Source organism: Sturnira hondurensis, unplaced genomic scaffold (assembly GCF_014824575.4).
Source record: "Sturnira hondurensis isolate 20B ecotype Veracruz unplaced genomic scaffold, ASM1482457v3 Scaffold0022566, whole genome shotgun sequence".
NCBI classification, from domain to species: Eukaryota; Metazoa; Chordata; class Mammalia; order Chiroptera; family Phyllostomidae; genus Sturnira; species Sturnira hondurensis.
In genome coordinates, this window is record NW_028095197.1 from 14,548,605 (window position 1) to 14,568,995 (window position 20,391).

The 20,391-nt window shown below is 37.9% G+C and overlaps 1 protein-coding gene across 1 annotated transcript; it reads right to left on the bottom strand.

Moving 5' to 3' along the window:
* Nucleotides 1-17,096: 17,096 nt before the first annotated feature.
* Nucleotides 17,097-18,059, bottom strand: LOC118979694 (olfactory receptor 13C7-like). The gene has a single exon (XM_037035895.1). The coding sequence runs from the start codon at nucleotides 18,057-18,059 to the stop codon at nucleotides 17,097-17,099; it is 963 nt and encodes a 320-aa protein (XP_036891790.1).
* Nucleotides 18,060-20,391: the final 2,332 nt, after the last annotated feature.

The following is a 20,391-nucleotide window of genomic DNA, read 5'->3' on the forward strand; positions in this document are numbered from 1 at the left end:
ATATATTTTTAAAAAAAAACAACAGGTAAAATTCATGGAAAGCCCAATAATATGAAGACTTTTTATTACAATGCAAATATCCTTTTTTGGTGAAATATAGAGTATTTTTTTAATTTTTATTTTCTAAATCATCATACAGTAAAATTGATTTTGTTTACTTTGGTATACAGTTCAGTAAATTTTAAAACATGTATAGATTTTGCAACTACCACCATAATCAGGACATGGAACTCTTCCATCCCCCTAAAAACCCCATTGGGCTATATCTTTATAGCCACCCCTCTCGTCCACTCATAAATTCTATCAAGGACTAATTTTTCATCCCTACAGTTTTACCTTTTCCAGAATGTCATATAAATGGAAATACATGAGCCATTGGTGTCTGGCTTCTCTTAACATAAAGCAGGGAGATTCATCCAAGTTGTTATTGCTGAGTAGTATTCCAGTGCACAGTTTATCTATTCTCCTGTTTAAAGACAGTTGGGTCATTTCCAATTTGGGGAAATTATGAATAGATCTGCTATAAATATTTATGCCCAGATTTTTGTGTGAACAGTTTTCATTTTTCTAGGATAAATGTCCATAAGCAGAATACTGGATGTTATGAGACATGCATACATAAGCTTATTAGACACTGCAGTTTTCCAGAATGGCTATATCATATTTGCACTCCAACCAGAAATGTATGAGATTTCAACACTTGGCATTGTTAGCATATATATTTTTTTACACATTTTAATATGTATGCTGTGATATTTCTTCATAATTTAAATTTGTGTTTCCCCAATAAATAATGTTTGGGGAATTTTTTTCATTCTTATATTCTTTTTAGTAAAGTATCATTTGTGTATTTTGCCTATTTTTAATTGGTTTGTTTCCTCATTGTTAAGTTTTGAGAGTTCTTTACATATTTTGGCTATGAATCATTTATCAGATATACCATGCACATATCGTCTACAAGTCTCTGACTTGTCTTTAATTCTCCTAATGCAAACACCTTTAGTTGCCATTTTTATCAGTAGCTTCTTTCTTTTTTTAAGATTTTATTTATTTATTTTTTAGAGAGGGAGAGAAACATCAATGTGTAGTTGCCTCTCACCTACCCTGCACTGGGGTCCTGGCCAACAACCCATGCATATGCCCTAGACTAGGAATCAAACCAGCAACCCTTAGATTTGCAAGCCTGCACTCAACCGCTGAGCCACACCAGCCAGGGCTAATTAGTTGCTTCTTAAGTCCAACTGAAAGAAAGACTATGACCAAAAAGATGTCCTCCAAAAGTTCAGACACCTCTTACCTTGGGTGAATCCTCAGGGAAATAACTACTGCCATCACTCAGGAATCAGAAGGGATAGGTTTTTGCATTCAAAGATCTTGACTCATAAAGTCTCAGGACATTCCTTTTCATTTTTTTTTCAAAATAGTGTTTCCCCACCTGCCCTCCCCCGCCACACACACTAATTTCCAGCAATACCCTTGTTCAAGGACACAGAGCTCATTGAAAGTGTTTGAACCCACTCACAAAACAAATAAGCAGTTACCATGTAGACCATTTCTTCTTATTCAGGAAACTTGGAGGGAATTTTATGACTGAACTAAATCCTTTTGACGTATTTCAACTAGCTTCTAATTACCTGTATCTATCTTTGGTCATTGTTAGGGTACTTCTTTCATCCTATTTTGTCCTTCCTGTCAATTCTACCCCTTTTATTTTTAGATTTTTTTATACCCTAAAGAAACATGCTTCTTTTACTCTGATCACCTTTGTAAAGCTAGCCACCCAAATCCTAATCCTGGTAAATGATAACCAAAAAGCAATTTCACTGTCTCACAAAGCAAACTCACTTTGTCTTTTGAGAAGAACCTGAATTTTTTAAAATGAAATTGAGATTTTTACTGACATGCAGATATGCTTCCGAGAAAATCTTTCTACAGAAATGTTCTGTAAATGACAGAAAACTTCTAGCATGCAGTCATGGGATATTAAAAGTATCACAATACAATAAGTACAATCAGCTCCTCCACAGCTCCAACCATGGAGAGGAGTAGGCAGCTATCAAGTTTTGAGGGAAACATGCTGTGAAATGGCTTTCACAATTAACAGGGAAAAGCTCATGCACTGACCAACAAAAGGTCGTTGTGCACATCTCTGCTGCCCACAGGCGAATCACCCACCGGGGACTCCACCTCCTGTTTCCCCAGCTTTGCTTCTTCCCAACCCTGTCCTGCCTGGGGGTCTGCACCAGCAAAACCCTGTAGCTTAAGCCACATTGCTCCCTTCAGTCCCCACTAAAAGCCCTTGTTTAGTGGATTGGATCAATGATGACAGGCCTCTGGTTATATGCAGGACACACACTCTATATGGTTTCTATATGAATTAAACCTGTCTATAGCCAGCAATGTCCTCAGAGATAGAGTCCCTTATCCATGTCCCCACTGCTTACAAAGCGAGTAACTAGCTATGTGACCTTGGGCAATTTGCATAACTTCTGTCTCAATATCCTTACGTTTAACAGAAGATTTTAGCAGCAGCATTGGAGTGCTCTTGGAAGGGTAAACAAAACAATGCATGGAAAGCACCTAGCAAATGGTAAGCACTGTTTGGTTTCCTTCACCTTCCTTCAACTTGCTCTTTTTTCACAGTTTTTTACATTACTGGTCCCAGTCTCATGCTCTCACAAGAGTACCTTTAAATTTTCACAATCAGACCTGTTCCAGTATCTGGTCTCTTCTTACCCAACCAACCTATTAATAATTCTCATCATATATGGTATGACATGGGTGCACGCTATACCGAACTCTGTTCACTTTGCAATGAAGAACATTATACAACTACAGTATAGCAGAGGCCAATGCCACTTAAAACAATGAACTCACAGGTTAGCATTATCTTAAAGAGAGGCTATTTCAATTCATTCATCTAAAAGTTAAAGTGTGACAAATATTATGCCTAAGTTACCATAGAAATACATTACCACCACCACCAACAAAAAGGATTGAACACATTCAGAACAATTCCCAAAAGACTCATGCAAACATAACTGTGAAAGTCAAATTCTTTCCTATTAGCTAAGAACTCATCGCTCTTTTTTATTTCCTTTTTACACTGACCAGAACATGTACTCAAAAACAGGTAATGGAGTTTTTCAAACAGCACTCCCAGTGGAGAGGCACTGGGCCAGGCATTGCCTGCTCATGGTTAGTACTGGACAAACATTTGCTCACTGAACCAAATAGAACTGAATTGGTGCTGTAGGGTAAACTGTTATAGAAACAAAGTTTTGGTGACACCAGCCTACTTTACATTCTGGATCAAAAGTACAAATCTGCTGCCTGTTGTACAGTAACCTCACTGGACCAGTGACAAATGACATCATTAGACATGTAGGCACTTGTACTAAGGACCAGTGAACTATTATCTGACTACATGAACCTTTGTTTTCTGTAAGATAAATTCTACACCTATATATGCATCTTTTTTGACATTTAAACTACTTTATACTTCCAATTACTTTTTGGGTCATATTTGTTCAATTTTTCTTCATTTCCTAAATGTATACAAGAAAATCCTCTCAGAAATTTTTTAGTCCTATTCTCTATAGACTCTCTAAGGTAAGATATATTACATTCCAAAACATATATCCTATTTCAACTCAGTTCATTGGCCTGACATCCCTTGGATTTGTGTTATTGGTATGTTTTCAGCAATTACCTTTAAATGGAGGGTCGACTCACCTCCTAGGTTGCAACACACAGAAGATTGTTTTGCCTTGCTCTTCTATTTGCAGCCTTTTGTATGAAATTTTCTGTGAGGGTGAACTTAGGAAAGTGTTACCACTGAGAAGACAGTGTCACAGGACTTGTTTTCTGGAAAACATTGATAGCAAAGGTACTATTTCAGAATGGTTTTAAAGCCTATACATTACTACCAAATATCATTGATTACAAAGAAAGTATACAGTATTTTGGTTACGCTAGTTCAACGTAAGAGGAATGTGAATATGGGTGAATATTCATACATTTTGAATATTCTCAAAAATGAATATTTGGGAATATGGACCATTTCATTAGCTCTTCAAGCCCAGGTGGAAATATTGCCCCATTCTGAAGACCCAGGAAATGCTCTAAAGAATCTTCTGCAGGCTCAGGAAGGCCATTTAAATATTTCTTCCTCTCAGGGACTTATGCAATTTTCCAAGCCACAACTTTAAATTGCTTCAGGGGAAAGATGTTCAAAACTTTTCAAATTTTAAGAATAATCCCCTAAAGACTTAATTATACTGGATCCATTACTATATTTCAAATAACCAATCAGAAGTCTGGAGGATGTAGCTTCTTCTATTCTCAGTCTATTATCAGATACTGTTACAATCCTTATCCCAAACATATTCTAATTGGTTTGTCCAGAATTTTGTTCATCTTACCATACCTTATCAGTAATATAGTAGAAATACCTCATTTACCTACCTTAAGTCTTGGTTATTAGTAAGAAGAATAAGAATAAAAATATATAAGGTTCTAGACTTTGCTTTAAGAATTTTATACATATTAATATTTAATTTGAATTAGTTAAATTAGTGAGAAAAGACAAAAGGGTTTTATTTTACAAAATAATATAAAATTATTTCATTTGACTCAAACTCAAAATTTATATGTGCTTATGTGAATGAGTGGCATTTTGAAATTCACAATAAATTCAGAAATTTTGAAAACATAGAAGGTATCAAACTATTCAGTTTTCTTATTGTAACTTGACAACCTAATTTATAACTCAGACCCACTCCATACTGTAGTCATCTCCAAAGAATTCACCTAAACAGATAGACCTATCACCCAGATTAATTGACTTAAAATCACCATGAGGCAGAATAGTTAGAAGCTAAGAAAGTCTGTGGGCAAGTGGAATGGGGAAACTGAGACAAAAAAAATCAAACAAGGCCGAACAGTTTGAGTAACTTACCGACAGCTGTGTGAATCCCAAGAACTTATCTCCCATAACCAAGGATACTTGAGAGTGAATGGTTTATACCTCTCCTCCCTAACCAGCAATCATACTGGTCTGTGACATAGAGAACAGAGACCCAGTTGATGTCATTTGTGCCAGCTAAACCCAAGAACAGATGAAGTCGGGAACAAATAACAAAACCCCATTAAAAACCAGACAGACCCAAGACTTCCACCAAGATGGAGGCATAGGTGGAAACACTGTGCCTTCTCCCACAACCAAGTTTGAACACAACAAAGGTTTGGAGAACTAGGACACACCCAAAGACCAGAAAATGGAATTATACGGAAGTCCGACAACTACGAACTGTTCAACCGGATGGTAAGAGAGGCGGAGCCAGCAGCGGAGCTGGGTAGGGCAGGACAGATCCCACGACCTAGGCGCGCAGGCAGCCCGGAACCAGTCGGGGTGTGGGGCAGACTGACCGCAGTCGCACATTTGTGCACAGTGAGACAGACCACACAGGCCCCAGGGGGCGAACCCAGTGGTGGAGGGCTGAGGGCAGTGGCACACTCGAGTGCAGTGGAATGAAACGCGTGGGCCTGGTGACGGTGGTGGCTGGCGCCGGGCCACAGCGGCAGGCGGCAGACGGGAAGCCATTGTCCCTCTTTGACCCCGCCCCCACATACAACATCACAACCCATCGACTTAGTTGCCCTGTTCTAGTGAACACTTTAGGGCTCCGATCCTGCTACTTAACAGGCACGAACAGCCCAAAAGATGGTGCAAGAAGAACTCCAAGTCCCAGAGCCAATAACTCTAAGCGACCAAGAAATTGCCAGCCTCTCAGAAGCACAATTCAGGACACTATTTATCAGGATGCTCACAGAACTGGTAGATTATAGTCACAAATTAGAGGAACATAGTCACAAATTAGAGGAACATATGAAGGCTAAACTAATTGAAATGAAGGGAGATGCACAGGAAACCAATAGTGATGGAAAGGAAACTGGGACTCAAATCAATGGAATGGACCAGAAGGAAGAACAAAACATCCCGCCAGAAAGGAATGAAGAAATGAGAATTGAAAAAAATGAGGAGAGGCTTAGGAACCTCCAGGACATCTTTAAATGTTCCAACATCCGAATTATAGGGGTACCAGAAGGGGAAGAGGAACAGCCACGAGTGGAAAATGTATTTGAACAAATAATAAAGGAGAACTTCCCCAGTCTGGCAAAGGAAATAGACTTCCAGGAAATCCAGGAAGCTCAGAGAGTCCCAAAGAAGTTGGACCCAAGAAGGAACACACCAAGGCACATCATAATTACATTAGCCAAGACTAAAATGAAGGAGAGAATCCTAGAAGCAGCAAGGGATAAGGGGACAGTCACCTACAAAGGAGTACCCATCAGACTGTCAGCGGATTTCTCAAAAGAGACCTTACAGGCAAGAAGGGGCTGGAAAGAAGTATTCCAAGTCATGAAATCCAAAGACCTACAGCCAAGATTGCTTTATCCAGCAAAACTTTCATTTAGAATGGAAGGACAGATAAAGTGCTTCTCAGATAAGGTCAAGTTCAAGGAGTTCATCATCACCAAGCCCTTATTATATGAAATGCTAAAGGGACTTATATAAGAAAAAGAAGATGAAAAATATGAACAGTGAAAGGACAGCAAACACACAGTTATTAACAACCACACCTAAAACAAAAGCAAACCAAGAGGACAGCTAGATCAGGAGTGGAACCATAGAAATGAAGAACACATGGAGGGTTAGAAACAGAGGGGTGGGAGGGGGAGAAGGGGGGAGAAGGCACAGAAAATACCATAGATGGTAGGTAGAAAATAGATAGGGGAAGAGTGAGAATAGTGGGGGAAATATAGAATCTAAAGAACTTGAGACATGTGGTTATAAACTAAGGGGGGGGAGAATGGTGGGGGGGAAGGAGTGTGTGGGTGAAGAGGAATGAAGGGGGGGGATAGGACAACTGTAATGGTATAATCAATAAAATATATTTTTAAAAAAAAACCAGACAGACCCAAGATAAAAGTAAAGCCAGACAGACCAACGAATATTTCCAAAACCCGCCTATGCACTCATTTTAACACATCAACATATTAAAAATGCACCTGGAAAGCTGATGAATATCCTGCTGAAACCATCTTCTAAGATTCTAACAGAAAAAAAGATTAAAAGCCCTCAGAACAAAGACCCAGTGTGGGCTCACTCTAGAGCACGCCCTTGCCCCTTGTTGGACATGAACTTTTTATATCCTTTTAAACTCTAAGGGTCTCAAGGAGACTTGCAGCCAAGGGAGCAGTGGCCAGTGGCAGCTGGACCCAGGCTTACCCACTGATCCTGTCTCCAGGAAGCCTCATTTTTCTCTGACTTCCAGGTGAGCCAGCAGCAGCCCGGCTGTGCTCACTCTTTTCCTGTAACTTTTCTAGGAAACCAAAGCAGCCTCGCCTAGGTGCTCTCCTTTTACATCTCCTACCTAAGTCTTTCCTTTGTTTCACTGTCCCCAGACTCAATAAATGTATTCTCAAAATCACCTGAACTTGGGCTGTGAAATTTTTCCTGTACGAAGTCAAGAACCCACACACTATGGCCTGAGGCAGAGCACTCCAGGCCTGTGCCTGTCTGGTAACAACCACCTATCTAATTTAGACAATTAGGAGGTGCTCTCAGTCATATTTTATTTGAAAGTCTGTTTACGAAAAAAAATCTGTTTTTTTCTGTAAAATAAAAGACACAGTTTTTATTTTCACCAATGACTTTATTGATTTGGATATTTTGGATATTTGGATAGTTGGATATTTTGGATATTTGAGTATGCTGGCTATCTCCCGCCTGGCATGACATTGATTATTCTCAATTAATGTCTCGATTTGATTGCTATCAACTTCAACTGGTCTACCTGACCGTGGAGCATCATCCAGTGAGAATCTCCAGCACAAAACTTTGAAAACTACTTTTGACACATTCGATCAGCCACAGCACAAATCTTTCCTTGCATTTCAGTTTTGTTTTTACCTTTCTTGAAATAATAAAGCATAATGTACTAAAAATATTGTGTATTTTCTTCCATCTTCAATATTAAAATGGCTACACAAAAATTCACCAATTTTGGTAAAGTTTTTTTAATGCATGCTGATATGACAGCTATCACAATACAATCTAACAAAACTGTTTCACATGAAGTTAAAGACAACTAAGCACTACTCTGGCCAACCCAATACTTCTACAGGCAGTGCTCACCTTTTCTTAAACTGCTTCTCCCAAGTAATGAATGCAGTTCATTCACCATAAGACCACTAATCCAGGCAAAATAGACTTTTGCTGAGGTCTAAAAATAATGGGGGGAAAATTACAAAATGAATAGGAAACAAGTTAAAACTGGGTGTTTAACATCATTGTTTCTGAAATTCAGTGAGCTGATGACAGCAAATTGCTTCCCAGACAGTCTTCTAGGCTTTCTTCCCAAGAACAGAGCTTTTTACCCATGTCTTCCTTTCTTCTTCATAAGGGGATCCTCAAAATCCTATATCCAACATTGCGTGAGTGAAGCACCCAATTAAATCACATCAGAATGATGTTTCCAGCAAATGAAATTATTCCTCTACTTTTCTTGGCAGAGAAGTTTTAGTTGCTATTTTTTTCAACCTATTTCATTAATGCTAGGGTACGGGTGATAATTTTATAAAGCCAAATAAGGCCCCACATGAAAAATAATTTTTTTAAGTTATAGTTATCTGTTATGTCATCACCTAGGATGTAAAACATACTTTAATGGGCATGCAGTTCAACTCAGACCCAGTGGGTAATCTCCAGGCCTAAAGATATTGCTTAGTTGTTTTTTTTTTGTCTTTTTGTTTTATTGTTGTTCAAGTATAATTGTCTCCATTTTCTCCCAACCACCTCCCCACCCCAGCCATCTCCACCTTCCACCCTCAATCCTAATCCCCTTAGCTTTTACCCGTGTGTGTTTAATACATGTTCTTTAATGACCCTTCCCCCTTCCTGCCCTCCATTATCCCCACACACCTCCCCTCTGGTTACTGTCAGTTTGTTCTTTCTTTCAATATCTCTGATTATATTTTGCTTGCTTATTTGTTTTGTTGATTAGGTTCCGCTTATAGGTGAGATCATATGGTATTTGTCTTTCACCACCTGGCTTATTTCACTTAGCATAAGGCTCTCTAGATCCATCCATGCTGTTGCAAAGGGTAGGAGCTCCTTCTTTCTGCTGCATAGTGTTCCATTGTGTAAATGTACCATAGTTTCTTGCTGATCCACTCATTTACTGATGGGCATTGTGCTGCTATGAACATGGGGTGCATACGTTCTTTTGAATTGGTGTTTCAGAATTCTTAGGGTATAATCCCAGCAGTGGTATTACTAGGTCAAAAGGCAATTCCATTTTTAGTTTTCTAAGACAAATACTGTTTTCCACAGTGGCTGTACCAGTCTGCATTCCCACCAACACTGCACTAGGGTTCCCTTTTCTCCACAACCTCACCAGAACTTGCTGTTTGTTGATTTGTTTATAATGGCCATTCTGACCTGTGAGAAGTGGTATCTCATTGTGGTTTTAATTTGCATCTCTCTGATGGCTAGTGGTGCTGAGCATCCTTTCATATGTCTCTAGGCACTGTGTATGTCCTCCTTGGAGAAGTGTCTTTCAGACTTTACTTTTTTAACTATGAGTTAATTTTTCTAACGTAAGTAGAAACCAGCTGATTTTAATATTCAATCAAGCATGAGAACCACTGAACTAGTAAAGAATCTCTCAAACTTTACTTTATAGTTTATATAGTTATATAGTTTATATAGTTTATAGTACATTAATAGTTTTTTGTAAAACATTTACTTTAATAAAGCTGGCCTGCAACAGCTACTTTCTTGAATGAGAGTGTAATAATGTGAAGTAATGTATTATTTTCATTTGGCCCATTAGTGTTCATTTCTGTTTCCTATATTTTCATGATCTGTGCCATACTGAGAATCAATTCAGCTGAAGAGGAGAAAAGGTGGCCTCTTCTATGGGCTCAGACCACATAACAGTGTTGATTGTGTCTTATGGGACAATCTTCTTTTTGTACATGGAGCTGAAGTCCGAAGACATGACTTCAGACAAACTGATTACCTGGTTCTGTGGGACAGTCATCCCCATGCTCAATTCTATCATCTATAGCCTGAGGAGCAAGGAGGTACATGCCTGGAGCTATGAAAATTAATGAATAGGCCCTGTTTCTGGAGAAAATGATGAGAAACTGACATCTTTGAGTTCAGTTGCATGAAAAAAGCTCACATATCCTAAGACACAGGGTTTTAAAATATAAACAGAACAAAAGAAGGTCATGTGTTGACTCACAATTTCAGAGTTAGAAGAAATTTCAAGAGCAAGAGTTCAATTACATCACTTTCTAAAAATGACTGTAATCTCATAAAAATATAGGGCTAACTAGTCTTAAGAAACACAAGTAAACTTATGGGAACAAGAAAAAAGAATATTTGAAATTAAGCCCTTCCAAATATATATATATTTATGTATATATAATATATATAATTTAATACTACTTCCTCCATGCTACCCTGATCCTTACCTCCTACAGCAATTTTCTTCTATGCTATAACCATGTGCTAGCTTCTGAAATCTTACCAATGGCAAAACCATGGTTCACTGTTCTCTGTATGAAAACCCAGTGCCACATTAATAAAAAATAGTGGGCAATTATTGTGTTAAAAAATTAATTAATTCAAATGGAAAAGGAACAATAAAAATAAAAGTCCAAATATCTGAAATATGACATGGGGAAACAAGGTAAATATACTTTAAATAATATCTCATCTCCCAAACTACAATTCCAAATACTTTTGGAAAATAGCAGCTAATCTTTAAATGTAATAGAAGATAAAGGACTGAATAAAAGATACAGAAGAGGTCATAAAAATTTCTCCTTTGAACGACTATTGAGTTGTAATATATAGTGGTGTTTCTTAAGATATCATTACTTCTTTGATTTAATATTTCTGCTCCAATTCTAAACTATTAACTCAGATTTTCTTTTTTAAGATTTTATTTATTTATTTTTAGGAAAAGGGGAAGGGAGGTAGAGAAACATAAATATGTGAGAGACATCCATCAGTTGCCTCTTGCACACCTTCAACTGGGAAACAGGCTTACAACCCAGGCACATACCCTGACTGAGAATCGAACCACTGACCTTTCGGTTTGCAGGCTGACACTCAATCCACTGAGCCACACCAGCCAAGGCTCAGATTGTACTTTTAAAAACAATTTTTAGTTAACTCTACATATATGGTGGTGATTTCTAAAGAATATTGTCAAAATGCTGTGCAAGAGAAAAATTCTATTGTTTTTTTTTTTTTTGCCACAAAGGAAATTCAGTTTGTAGCACGAATGAAAAGATCCCAATTTAAAATCAAAATTGTAATTCTCCTTCAGAAAAACTGTGCATCATTAATAGGCAACATTTTTCTCACTTTTTAAGAATGTATCATTGTTCTTCTTGTCCTCCTGAAATATTTCTTGATATTTACCTTACTCTTCAAACATATTATAAAATTAATATAGGAAGCAGAGACAGACAATGGACTTAAGTCTTAGCTGCCATTTATGACCTATGTGACTTTTATATGAACCTACAATTTCTCATCTACCTTAAAGGCCATATGGAGCTGATCCTTGAAAGTAGGGACAGCAGCATACCCAGCACTGAATCTTCAACCTCTAACAGACACATACACAGTGTTGAAGAAATGAGTGAAGTAATCACAAATATTAAAAAGAAAGGCAACACCTATTAACACTATCTATCATCATCAATTAATAAAAACCATTTTAAAAGATAATATGTATGACATTTAGCAAACCAGATAGTATTAATTATGCATTAGTTAAATAATAATGCCTTACCCATGTACAGCCTTCCTCATTTGTTCTCTGGTTCTTAAAAATAAGGACACTAAGCAAGAATTCCTGGGTATCTGTATCTAAATGAAACAGTAAGTTACTTTAAAATAGTATATATATGATCTTATAATAGTATACATATTTATTACCTTATAAATAGCATGTGTCAATTCTTCATTATTTAAATATCACTTTTTATCTCATCACTTACTTTCCCAATTTGTTCATTGAGTTCTGAAAAATAGTGCAGCTAATTGTGGATCCCTGGATGTTTACAATTGAATATGGCACAAGCAAGGAGGGAGCACTAGCAGGAGGTGATGAAAGAGGATAATGTGGCTAAAGGGGTGAACTCTGGAGGTCAGGCTTCACTTTATCTGATCAAGGGAGGGGGGGCTAGAAGCATTTGTGTCTGTGTCTTTATTTTCAGGTATTTTATCTTTTCACTAACCATAGCATGATAAATGCATAGCTTCACTAGTATTAATATATTCCAAATTTAGTGCACTCAACTAATTTTCATAAATCAATCACCTAAACAAGGTGTGTCATATTTATGGGACTCCTATTGTAGAACTAAAAACACATAAACTATGGCATAATACAAGCTTACAGTAGAACACAGAAGAAATAAAGGATGTAGTTCCTGCTATTAAAAACAAATGAGTAAAGTTATAATTTAATATGTCTTATTTTCCTAGTACTTTAAGGTTTTCCACTATGTTCATGGAAAGGATTTCACTAGCTCACCACTTCACATTGACCAGGTGATCCAAGTTGGATTTTAATAATGATGAAACTGAATTTCAGGCAATGAGTGAATTCGGAGATTGTCCAAAGTCATATTATTCCACTCCAGGCCTCCTTACATTGTCATACATATATATATTTGTGAGCACAAATGAATATATGCAGAGGAATGTGAATACTGAACAGCTGAGGGGAAATGGTATAGAGTATAGGGATTAGTTGGTGACATAAAAACATACATTAAGCACCTAAACCTAACTTTAGAAAGAAGGAACAAATACATAAGGAAAGAATGAAGGAAAAAGCTAACATCCAGCAGTCAAATTGGCTCTCTGCACCACAAGAAGTATTTAAACAAGACCACCCTCCACTAGCATAAAGTAAAATAGGTTTCCAAGCACTGGGGGAATTTTTTTTTCTCTTAAGACTTAGGTGCTGAACAGAAAAATGTGAAGTTACAAGAATTCAAAAAAATGAGGAGAGGCTTAGGAACCCCCAGGACATCTTTAAACGTTCAAACATCTGAATTATAGGGGTACCAGAAGGGGGAGAGGAACAGCAACAAGTGGAAAACTTATCTGAACAAATAATAAAGAAGAACTTCCCCACTCTGGCAAAAGCAATAGACTTCCAGGAAATCCAGGAAGCTCAGAGAGTCCCAAAGAAGTTGGACCCAAGAAGGAACACACCAAGGCACATCATAATTACATTAGCCAAGACTAAAATGAAGGAGAGAATCCTAGAAGCAGCAAGGGATAAGGGGACAGTCACCTACAAAGGAGTACCCATCAGACTGTCAGCGGATTTCTCAAAAGAGACCTTACAGGCAAGAAGGGGCTGGAAAGAAGTATTCCAAGTCATGAAATCCAAAGACCTACAGCCAAGATTGCTTTATCCAGCAAAACTTTCATTTAGAATGGAAGGACAGATAAAGTGCTTCTCAGATAAGGTCAAGTTCAAGGAGTTCATCATCACCAAGCCCTTATTATATGAAATGCTAAAGGGACTTATATAAGAAAAAGAAGATGAAAAATATGAACAGTGAAAGGACAGCAAACTCACAGTTATTAACAGCCACACCTAAAACAAAAGCAAACCAAGAGGACAGCTAGATCAGGAGTGGAACCATAGAAATGAAGAACACATGGAGGGTTAGCAACAGGGGAGTGGGAGGAGGAGAAGGGGGGAGAAGCTACAGAGAATAAGTAGCATAGACAGTAGGTAGAAAATAGACAGCGGGGAGGGCAAAAATAGTATGGGAAATATAGAATCTAAAGAACTTGAGACACGTGGTCATAAACTAAAGGGGGAGAATGGGTGGGGGAGGGGTGTGCGGGTAGAGGGGAATGAAGGGGGGGAAATAGAACAACTGTAATGGTATAATCAATAAAATATATATTTTTTAAAAGACTTAGGGGCTGAAAAGGTCTTCCACCAAAAAATAAATAAATAACTTGAAGTCCTAGGAAAGATGCAGAGGTGAATACATATAGTCAGTACCTCTATATCAGAGCCAATTCTGGTAATGCCTAGATTTCCTAAACCTGTGGAATGTTCTCATTCATGTTACTTTCTCTTTCTTCTCTGTTACCCCTATTAATTAAAGTGAACTTTAAACCAAAGGATTATGAAAGTTATTTGAGAAACTTTATTCCACAACCAGTCAGGAAGAGAACAGAAACTCTAAGGAACTGGTTAGGTACCTGGTTAGGTCTCAGTACTTGAAGCCTACAGGAAGGAAGACAAGATGAAGGCTAGTGGCTAACCAAGAAATATGAAACAGCCCCAGGAACATAATTATCAGCAAGAGGTATAGCACTTTATCCTCCCCAGTGCCAAAATGATCTTTCTAAAACACCAATCCAAAAGCACCAATCTTTTTCTTATAACTCTTACTGAATTCTATTGTCCACCCTAGTGTTTTAAAACTTTTCCTAGCAACGGAAAAGTTGCTAGGAAATATTTTTTCCAAATGAAATATTCTGTGGAACCCTAGGGCATATAAGACAGATGCAATCAGAGCCAGGTAGAGGGCTAGGGGTACCAGAGATGTGACTTCTTAGAGTGTGCTCATCTGTGTGGCAGCCCTGATGCATCCTCCTGAGCCCCAGAGAGTAGAGGGTGACCACTTCAAAATTATATTGAGACATTGACAGCTCAGCGTCTGAAGCCTTCACAGTTTGGCTCTAAGCTGCCTTTCCCATCTTCTCACCTATTGCTACACCAACAAAACAACCTGAGTTTAATCAATCCAGACTCTTAGTGTTAGGGCATTCTTAGTGGCAGTACAATATACATGTCATATTATCTCTCCAAAAATTTCTTCTGCACAAGAATTTCCTCTGCACCAAGAGAATTGTTTTTCCCAGTTCATCCAAGCAGAAATAGCCCTTTCCCTTCCCAGAATTCCCCCTTCTAGGGGAAATGTACATATTCACCTATAACAGCACTTAGTGCACTGAATTATAATTGTGACCCACTTAAGTTAACCAATTTTATGGTCAGTGTCAGCATGGTGAGACTGCAAAGTAAACAAAATCCATCACCAAACGTCTTCAAAGATACTACACATCCTTGCTGAGATTTTTAAAAGACATCAAGAAAGAATTACTACCATTAAATCTTCCCAGTTAGCCAATTTTTCTTTTCCTCTATTTTTGCAGTATCTATTTAGATATCTCCCATATCTACCTTTGAAATCTTTAATATGCAATTCTTTCTTCCTCATTGCATTATCCCCTCCTTCCCATTATCCTCTTTTATCTGTGTCCAAGAGATGGTCCAAGCCCTTTCAGTTTATACCATGTAAACTGCTCCAAGTCCATCCATTACTCTGTTCAGCCCAATAAAGACTCAGCATACTTCTCAGATAAGGTCAAGTTAAAAGAGTTCATCATCACCAAGCGCTTACTATATGAAATGTTTAAGAGATTTATCTAACAAAAAGAAAATCAAAAATATGAACATTAAAATGACAGCAAACTCACAATTATTAACACCCACACCTAAAACAAAAACAAAAGCAAACTAAGCAAACAACTAGAACAGGAACAGAACCACAGAAATGGAGATCACATGGAGGCTTATCAACAGAGGGGTGGAAGGGGGAAAGAGGGAGAAAAGGTACAGAGAATAAGTAGCATAGATGGTAGGTAGAAAATAGACAGGGGGAGGGTAAGAATAGTGTGGGAAATGTAGAAGCCAAAAAACTTATATGTACAACCCATGGACATGAACTAAAGGGGGAGAATGTGGGTGGGAGTGGGTGTGCAGGGTAGAGGGGAATAAAGGGGGAAAATGGAACACCTGTAATAGCATAATCAATAAAATATTTTTAAAAAACACTCAGCATACTATGAAAGCAAACAAAATAGTCAGCTTAGAAGGTAAGGGAGAGGAAGAAGTTGTGAATATTCTTTAATATTTTTGTCCTGAATTTATGTGTCAGTCTGTGTCCCACAAGACTGTGATCTCTTTCATAATGTTTCAGGTTTTGTCTCCATTTTGTTTAGTGTTTTGATATCACCAATATTTAGCACAATGCCTGAGACAAAAATAGGTATTCAGCAAACACTGCTTGATTGTATAACTGAACTGAGGAATAAACAACTAACTGAATGAATGGAAAGCTAATATTCTACTGGAAATTCACATAACTGAAAAAAATACTTAATGTGTGACACTCTAAGCCCATTATCACCATGTTTGTATAGAACTGTGCAACCAATTTCAGAAACCAAGTAACTTTTTTTGAGTCATTTATCAGTAACAATGTTTTTTCACTCAAAGATACCACAGCTCATCTATTGAAACCCAAGACAGACCGACCTATTAGCTGGGTTGTCTGCACAAATTCTCACATTGCCTCAGATACCTTTGCACAGAAGTGGGCTTGCCAGTTTGCAGATGAAAGAAAATCAGTCCCAGGAAGAAACAGCTTCATTTTGCTACTTTTTTCTCTCTATGACATATACATAGGTCAGGCACCTAACACCCTAAAGCACTCACCCTTTCCCTCTAAGTGATCAAAGGCTACCTCATTATGAATTATTTAATGTTGAGTTCATACAATACTCTGCCCCTTAACAAGGCACTCTCTACTTCTTAAAAAAAAGATATGAGACCAGAAGACTGATTTACATAAAAGTAAGTTAAGCCAGTAAAATAATATTTCCTTCTACATAAAATTATAGAACTCATCATTCCTGAACTAAATTCTGTTATCCGTGGGAAGGTGAGTGGTTTGGATGATAACCCTTTCACTCATAAATTTCTGTCCCCTTTCTCCTTAATCTAGTCATAAAGGAAAAAGGTAGGCCCTAGATTTCTCTCACCTTTAAATACCAGGAAAAAAGAAAGAGGTTTCGGGGATTAATGGTACCACTGACATTTATTTTTATTTTGGAGACTTCAGGTAAGAACTACTCCTGCATTCAGAGTAAAGGAGTTTTTTAAAAGTAGCATTCACATGCCCTCTGAGGAGCATTTCCGACACAGCATGTTCTTCACAGCTGTCTTCACATCTTTGTTCCTCAAACTGTAGATGAGAGGGTTGAGCATGGGCGTCACGACTCCATAGAAGAGGGAGATGATTTTGTCTGTGACTTGGACCTTGTCCGCCCCGGAAGAGTCTTTGGCCTTGGGTTTTGCATACATGAAGAGGATGGTTCCATAGAATATGATCACCACTGCTAGGTGGGCAGAGCAGGTGGAGAAGGCTTTGCGCCTCCCCTCTGCAGAAGGGATCCTCAGGATGGTGGAGATAATCAAAACATAAGAAACAAAGATGAAAAGTACTGGGACAACGAGAAAAATCATATTAGCAACAGCCATGCTAATAACATTTATGGAGATATCAGCACAGGCCAATTTTAAGACAGCCAAGATTTCACAAGTAAAATGATTGATGACATTATCCCCACAGAAAGGAAGCCGCATTGCAAGAGAGGTTTGCAGCACAGAACTGACGCTCCCTGCAATCCAGGACCCAGCAGCCATGGGCACGTAGGAAGCCTTGCTCATGACCACGGGGTACCTCAGAGGGTTACAGATGGCCCCATAGCGGTCAAATGCCATCATGCGCAGGAGGACACACTCTGTGGCTCCCATAGCAAAGGAGAGAAACATTTGCACTCCACACCCAGAGAAGGAAATGGTTTTCTTTGAAGTTAAGAAGCTGCTGAGAAATAGGGGAATAGAAGAACTGGTGTAGCAAATGTCCAGGAAGGACAAGTTCCTGAGGAAGAAGTACATGGGGGTGTGCAGGTGAGAGTCACAGACGCTGACAACGATGATGACTCCATTTCCCAGCAGGATCGCCAGGTACATATAAAAGACCAGAGCAAAGTAAATGGCCTGAAGCTCTGGGTAGCCAGAAAGCCCCAAAAGGACAAATTCTGTCACATTAGACTGATTGGTCTTTCCCATGTCAATATTTTCTTTCACCAAAAGGAATTCTGCAGCACCCAGAGTGCAGGTGATCTGTTAAAGAGGTGTTTGTAAGAGTTGTGCGCATCCTTCAATGGTTTCCCTCTGGGTAGTAGGGGCCTATAATTGGATACACAGATAGGGTAAGAATGTTACAATTTTCTAAGCTAAGATCAGTTAGACTTTTAGATCTAATAAAAGAGATTTTAGCTAAAAAAAAAGTCCATGTTAAAAAAGATTCAGAACACACAAAACTGGATTAGAATTATCTATGTTACTTAGATTATGAATTTGAAATCACTTTGAATGCAGTGTCACCATAACATTTGACCAAAAAATTTAAAACATACAAAATATTATGGGATATATATATATTTCCTTCACAACCAATATGTTAGCCTTAACAAAAGTCACTGTTCTTCAGCATATACATATACACACAATGATATATACAAACCCTGCTTCAATGGAAACAACTTCGGTTTTACAAGAGTTCTGTGGCTAAGATGACAAACCAGAAAGATACATTTTTAGAAAAAAATCTTTTGGTTATTTCTAATTTGGGGTAAATGTATACCTGTAATATCTTAAGAGCATTAACTAGAGACATCAGTGATGTTTGTAAAAAAACATTTTTAGATAAAATGATTATACTTTGTCATTTTCAGTACAAATTGGAACATTTAGGTAACTATCCTAGCTCATACATATTAATGAATGACAAGTTGATCTCAGAAAAACTCTAATGGATATTTCTCAGTCTAGAGCCAACCCATAAATAAATGTATAAACTAAGGATTTAAGCAACAGGGAATTTACTCTTTTACTTCCAAGCAGGAGAAAACACGTGTTATCTTCACCTTGCACAGAAATCAGCTCCATCTACACCACCAGCTGCTCTGCTGATCGTCCTCTCCCTGCATCTCCAGATGACCCATGATAAAAAGGGGTAAGTCGTTCAAAGTATTACTAAGCATTAGCAATGTTGTAATTATTTGCATCCCACTTTACTGGAATATAGAGTTTTTCTATATCAAAATGCCAGAAACAAAAGTCCTACTATTTTATGAGATTGCTAGTCTCATAAATTCCATCCCAATAAGTTCAGGAAGATAACTGAAAGAAGTATCTGCTTCTTAATCTTCATGAACAGCAAGTAGCTACCATAGCTATTGTTAAAAACAATAATAATCTACCAGTGGCAAAACAGAACTGACTTCCAGTAAAGACAAAAGTCGGACTCTTTACAGTCATTTCACTGGGAGAGGCTCCTTTAAAGAACTAGCCAATAGAGCACCAAAGCAACTTGAAGTCTTTGCTGCTTTGAGGATGTTCCCAAATCCCAAAAGCAATTTAAAGTTCACAATGTGGATTGAGTAGAATTTAGAAACTTTCTAGTACTTTGGGAATGAAATCCCTTAGCAGCAATTAAAACAAAGTTGCTAATACAACTTAATTGAAGTGTAACTCACAAAACAGAAATAATTCTTCTGACTTTACATTCTCCAGGAAGAACAAATTTAAAACTGCAACCCTGGTAAAATGGAATTTCAAGACATGGAAATTAAAATGGACTATATCTGATGGAGAGGAGCAACAGTAATCTGTGACACATAAGTAAAAAAAATGATGCTTTGTCCTTAATAAAATTATCTGCAAATCATCTTTACTTTGACCTCTATATCCTCAAGTCTCAGAACCCGCAAACTACATTCTGTTATCACTGGTCTCCCTAAAACAGCTAGAATCATATGCACAGCCACTTTAACTGTTCTCACTCATGTCCTCTGTTCAAATAGAAGGTGTGGCAATAGTAGGTTTACAGTTGTGAGTACACAAAACACAAAGTTTATTCTTGCATTATTACTTGTGAATTATTGTATTGTCCATACAAACAACTGTAGACCTACTTTTGCCCCACCCTGCACACACACAATACCTCAGACTTACCCAACCTGTCCTTCAGTCAGGCCCACAACCGCAGAGAAAACCTGGAGCAGACCACATCAATGATTTCCAGGGGGGGAGCAAACCATACTTTGCATAGAACAATAAAAGAACTTCTGGCTCAAAGTGGATAATCATCATGACCCAAGCATGACTATCTTTTGAAATCAATGTCAAATCTTGAAGAATTAAATTATTGTACATAGATGATATGAAATACTCTTCAGCATTAAAACAGTCCAGATCATCGTGTGTACTGTTAGAGAGAATGGAATAAAATTTGACAACAGCACTCGTTTTTGTCAGAGGACAACATTTGTCAAAACTTTTTGAGCAAAAGATGTACCATAATGCTGAACAATAGGAAAGCAACTTATGCCATGAA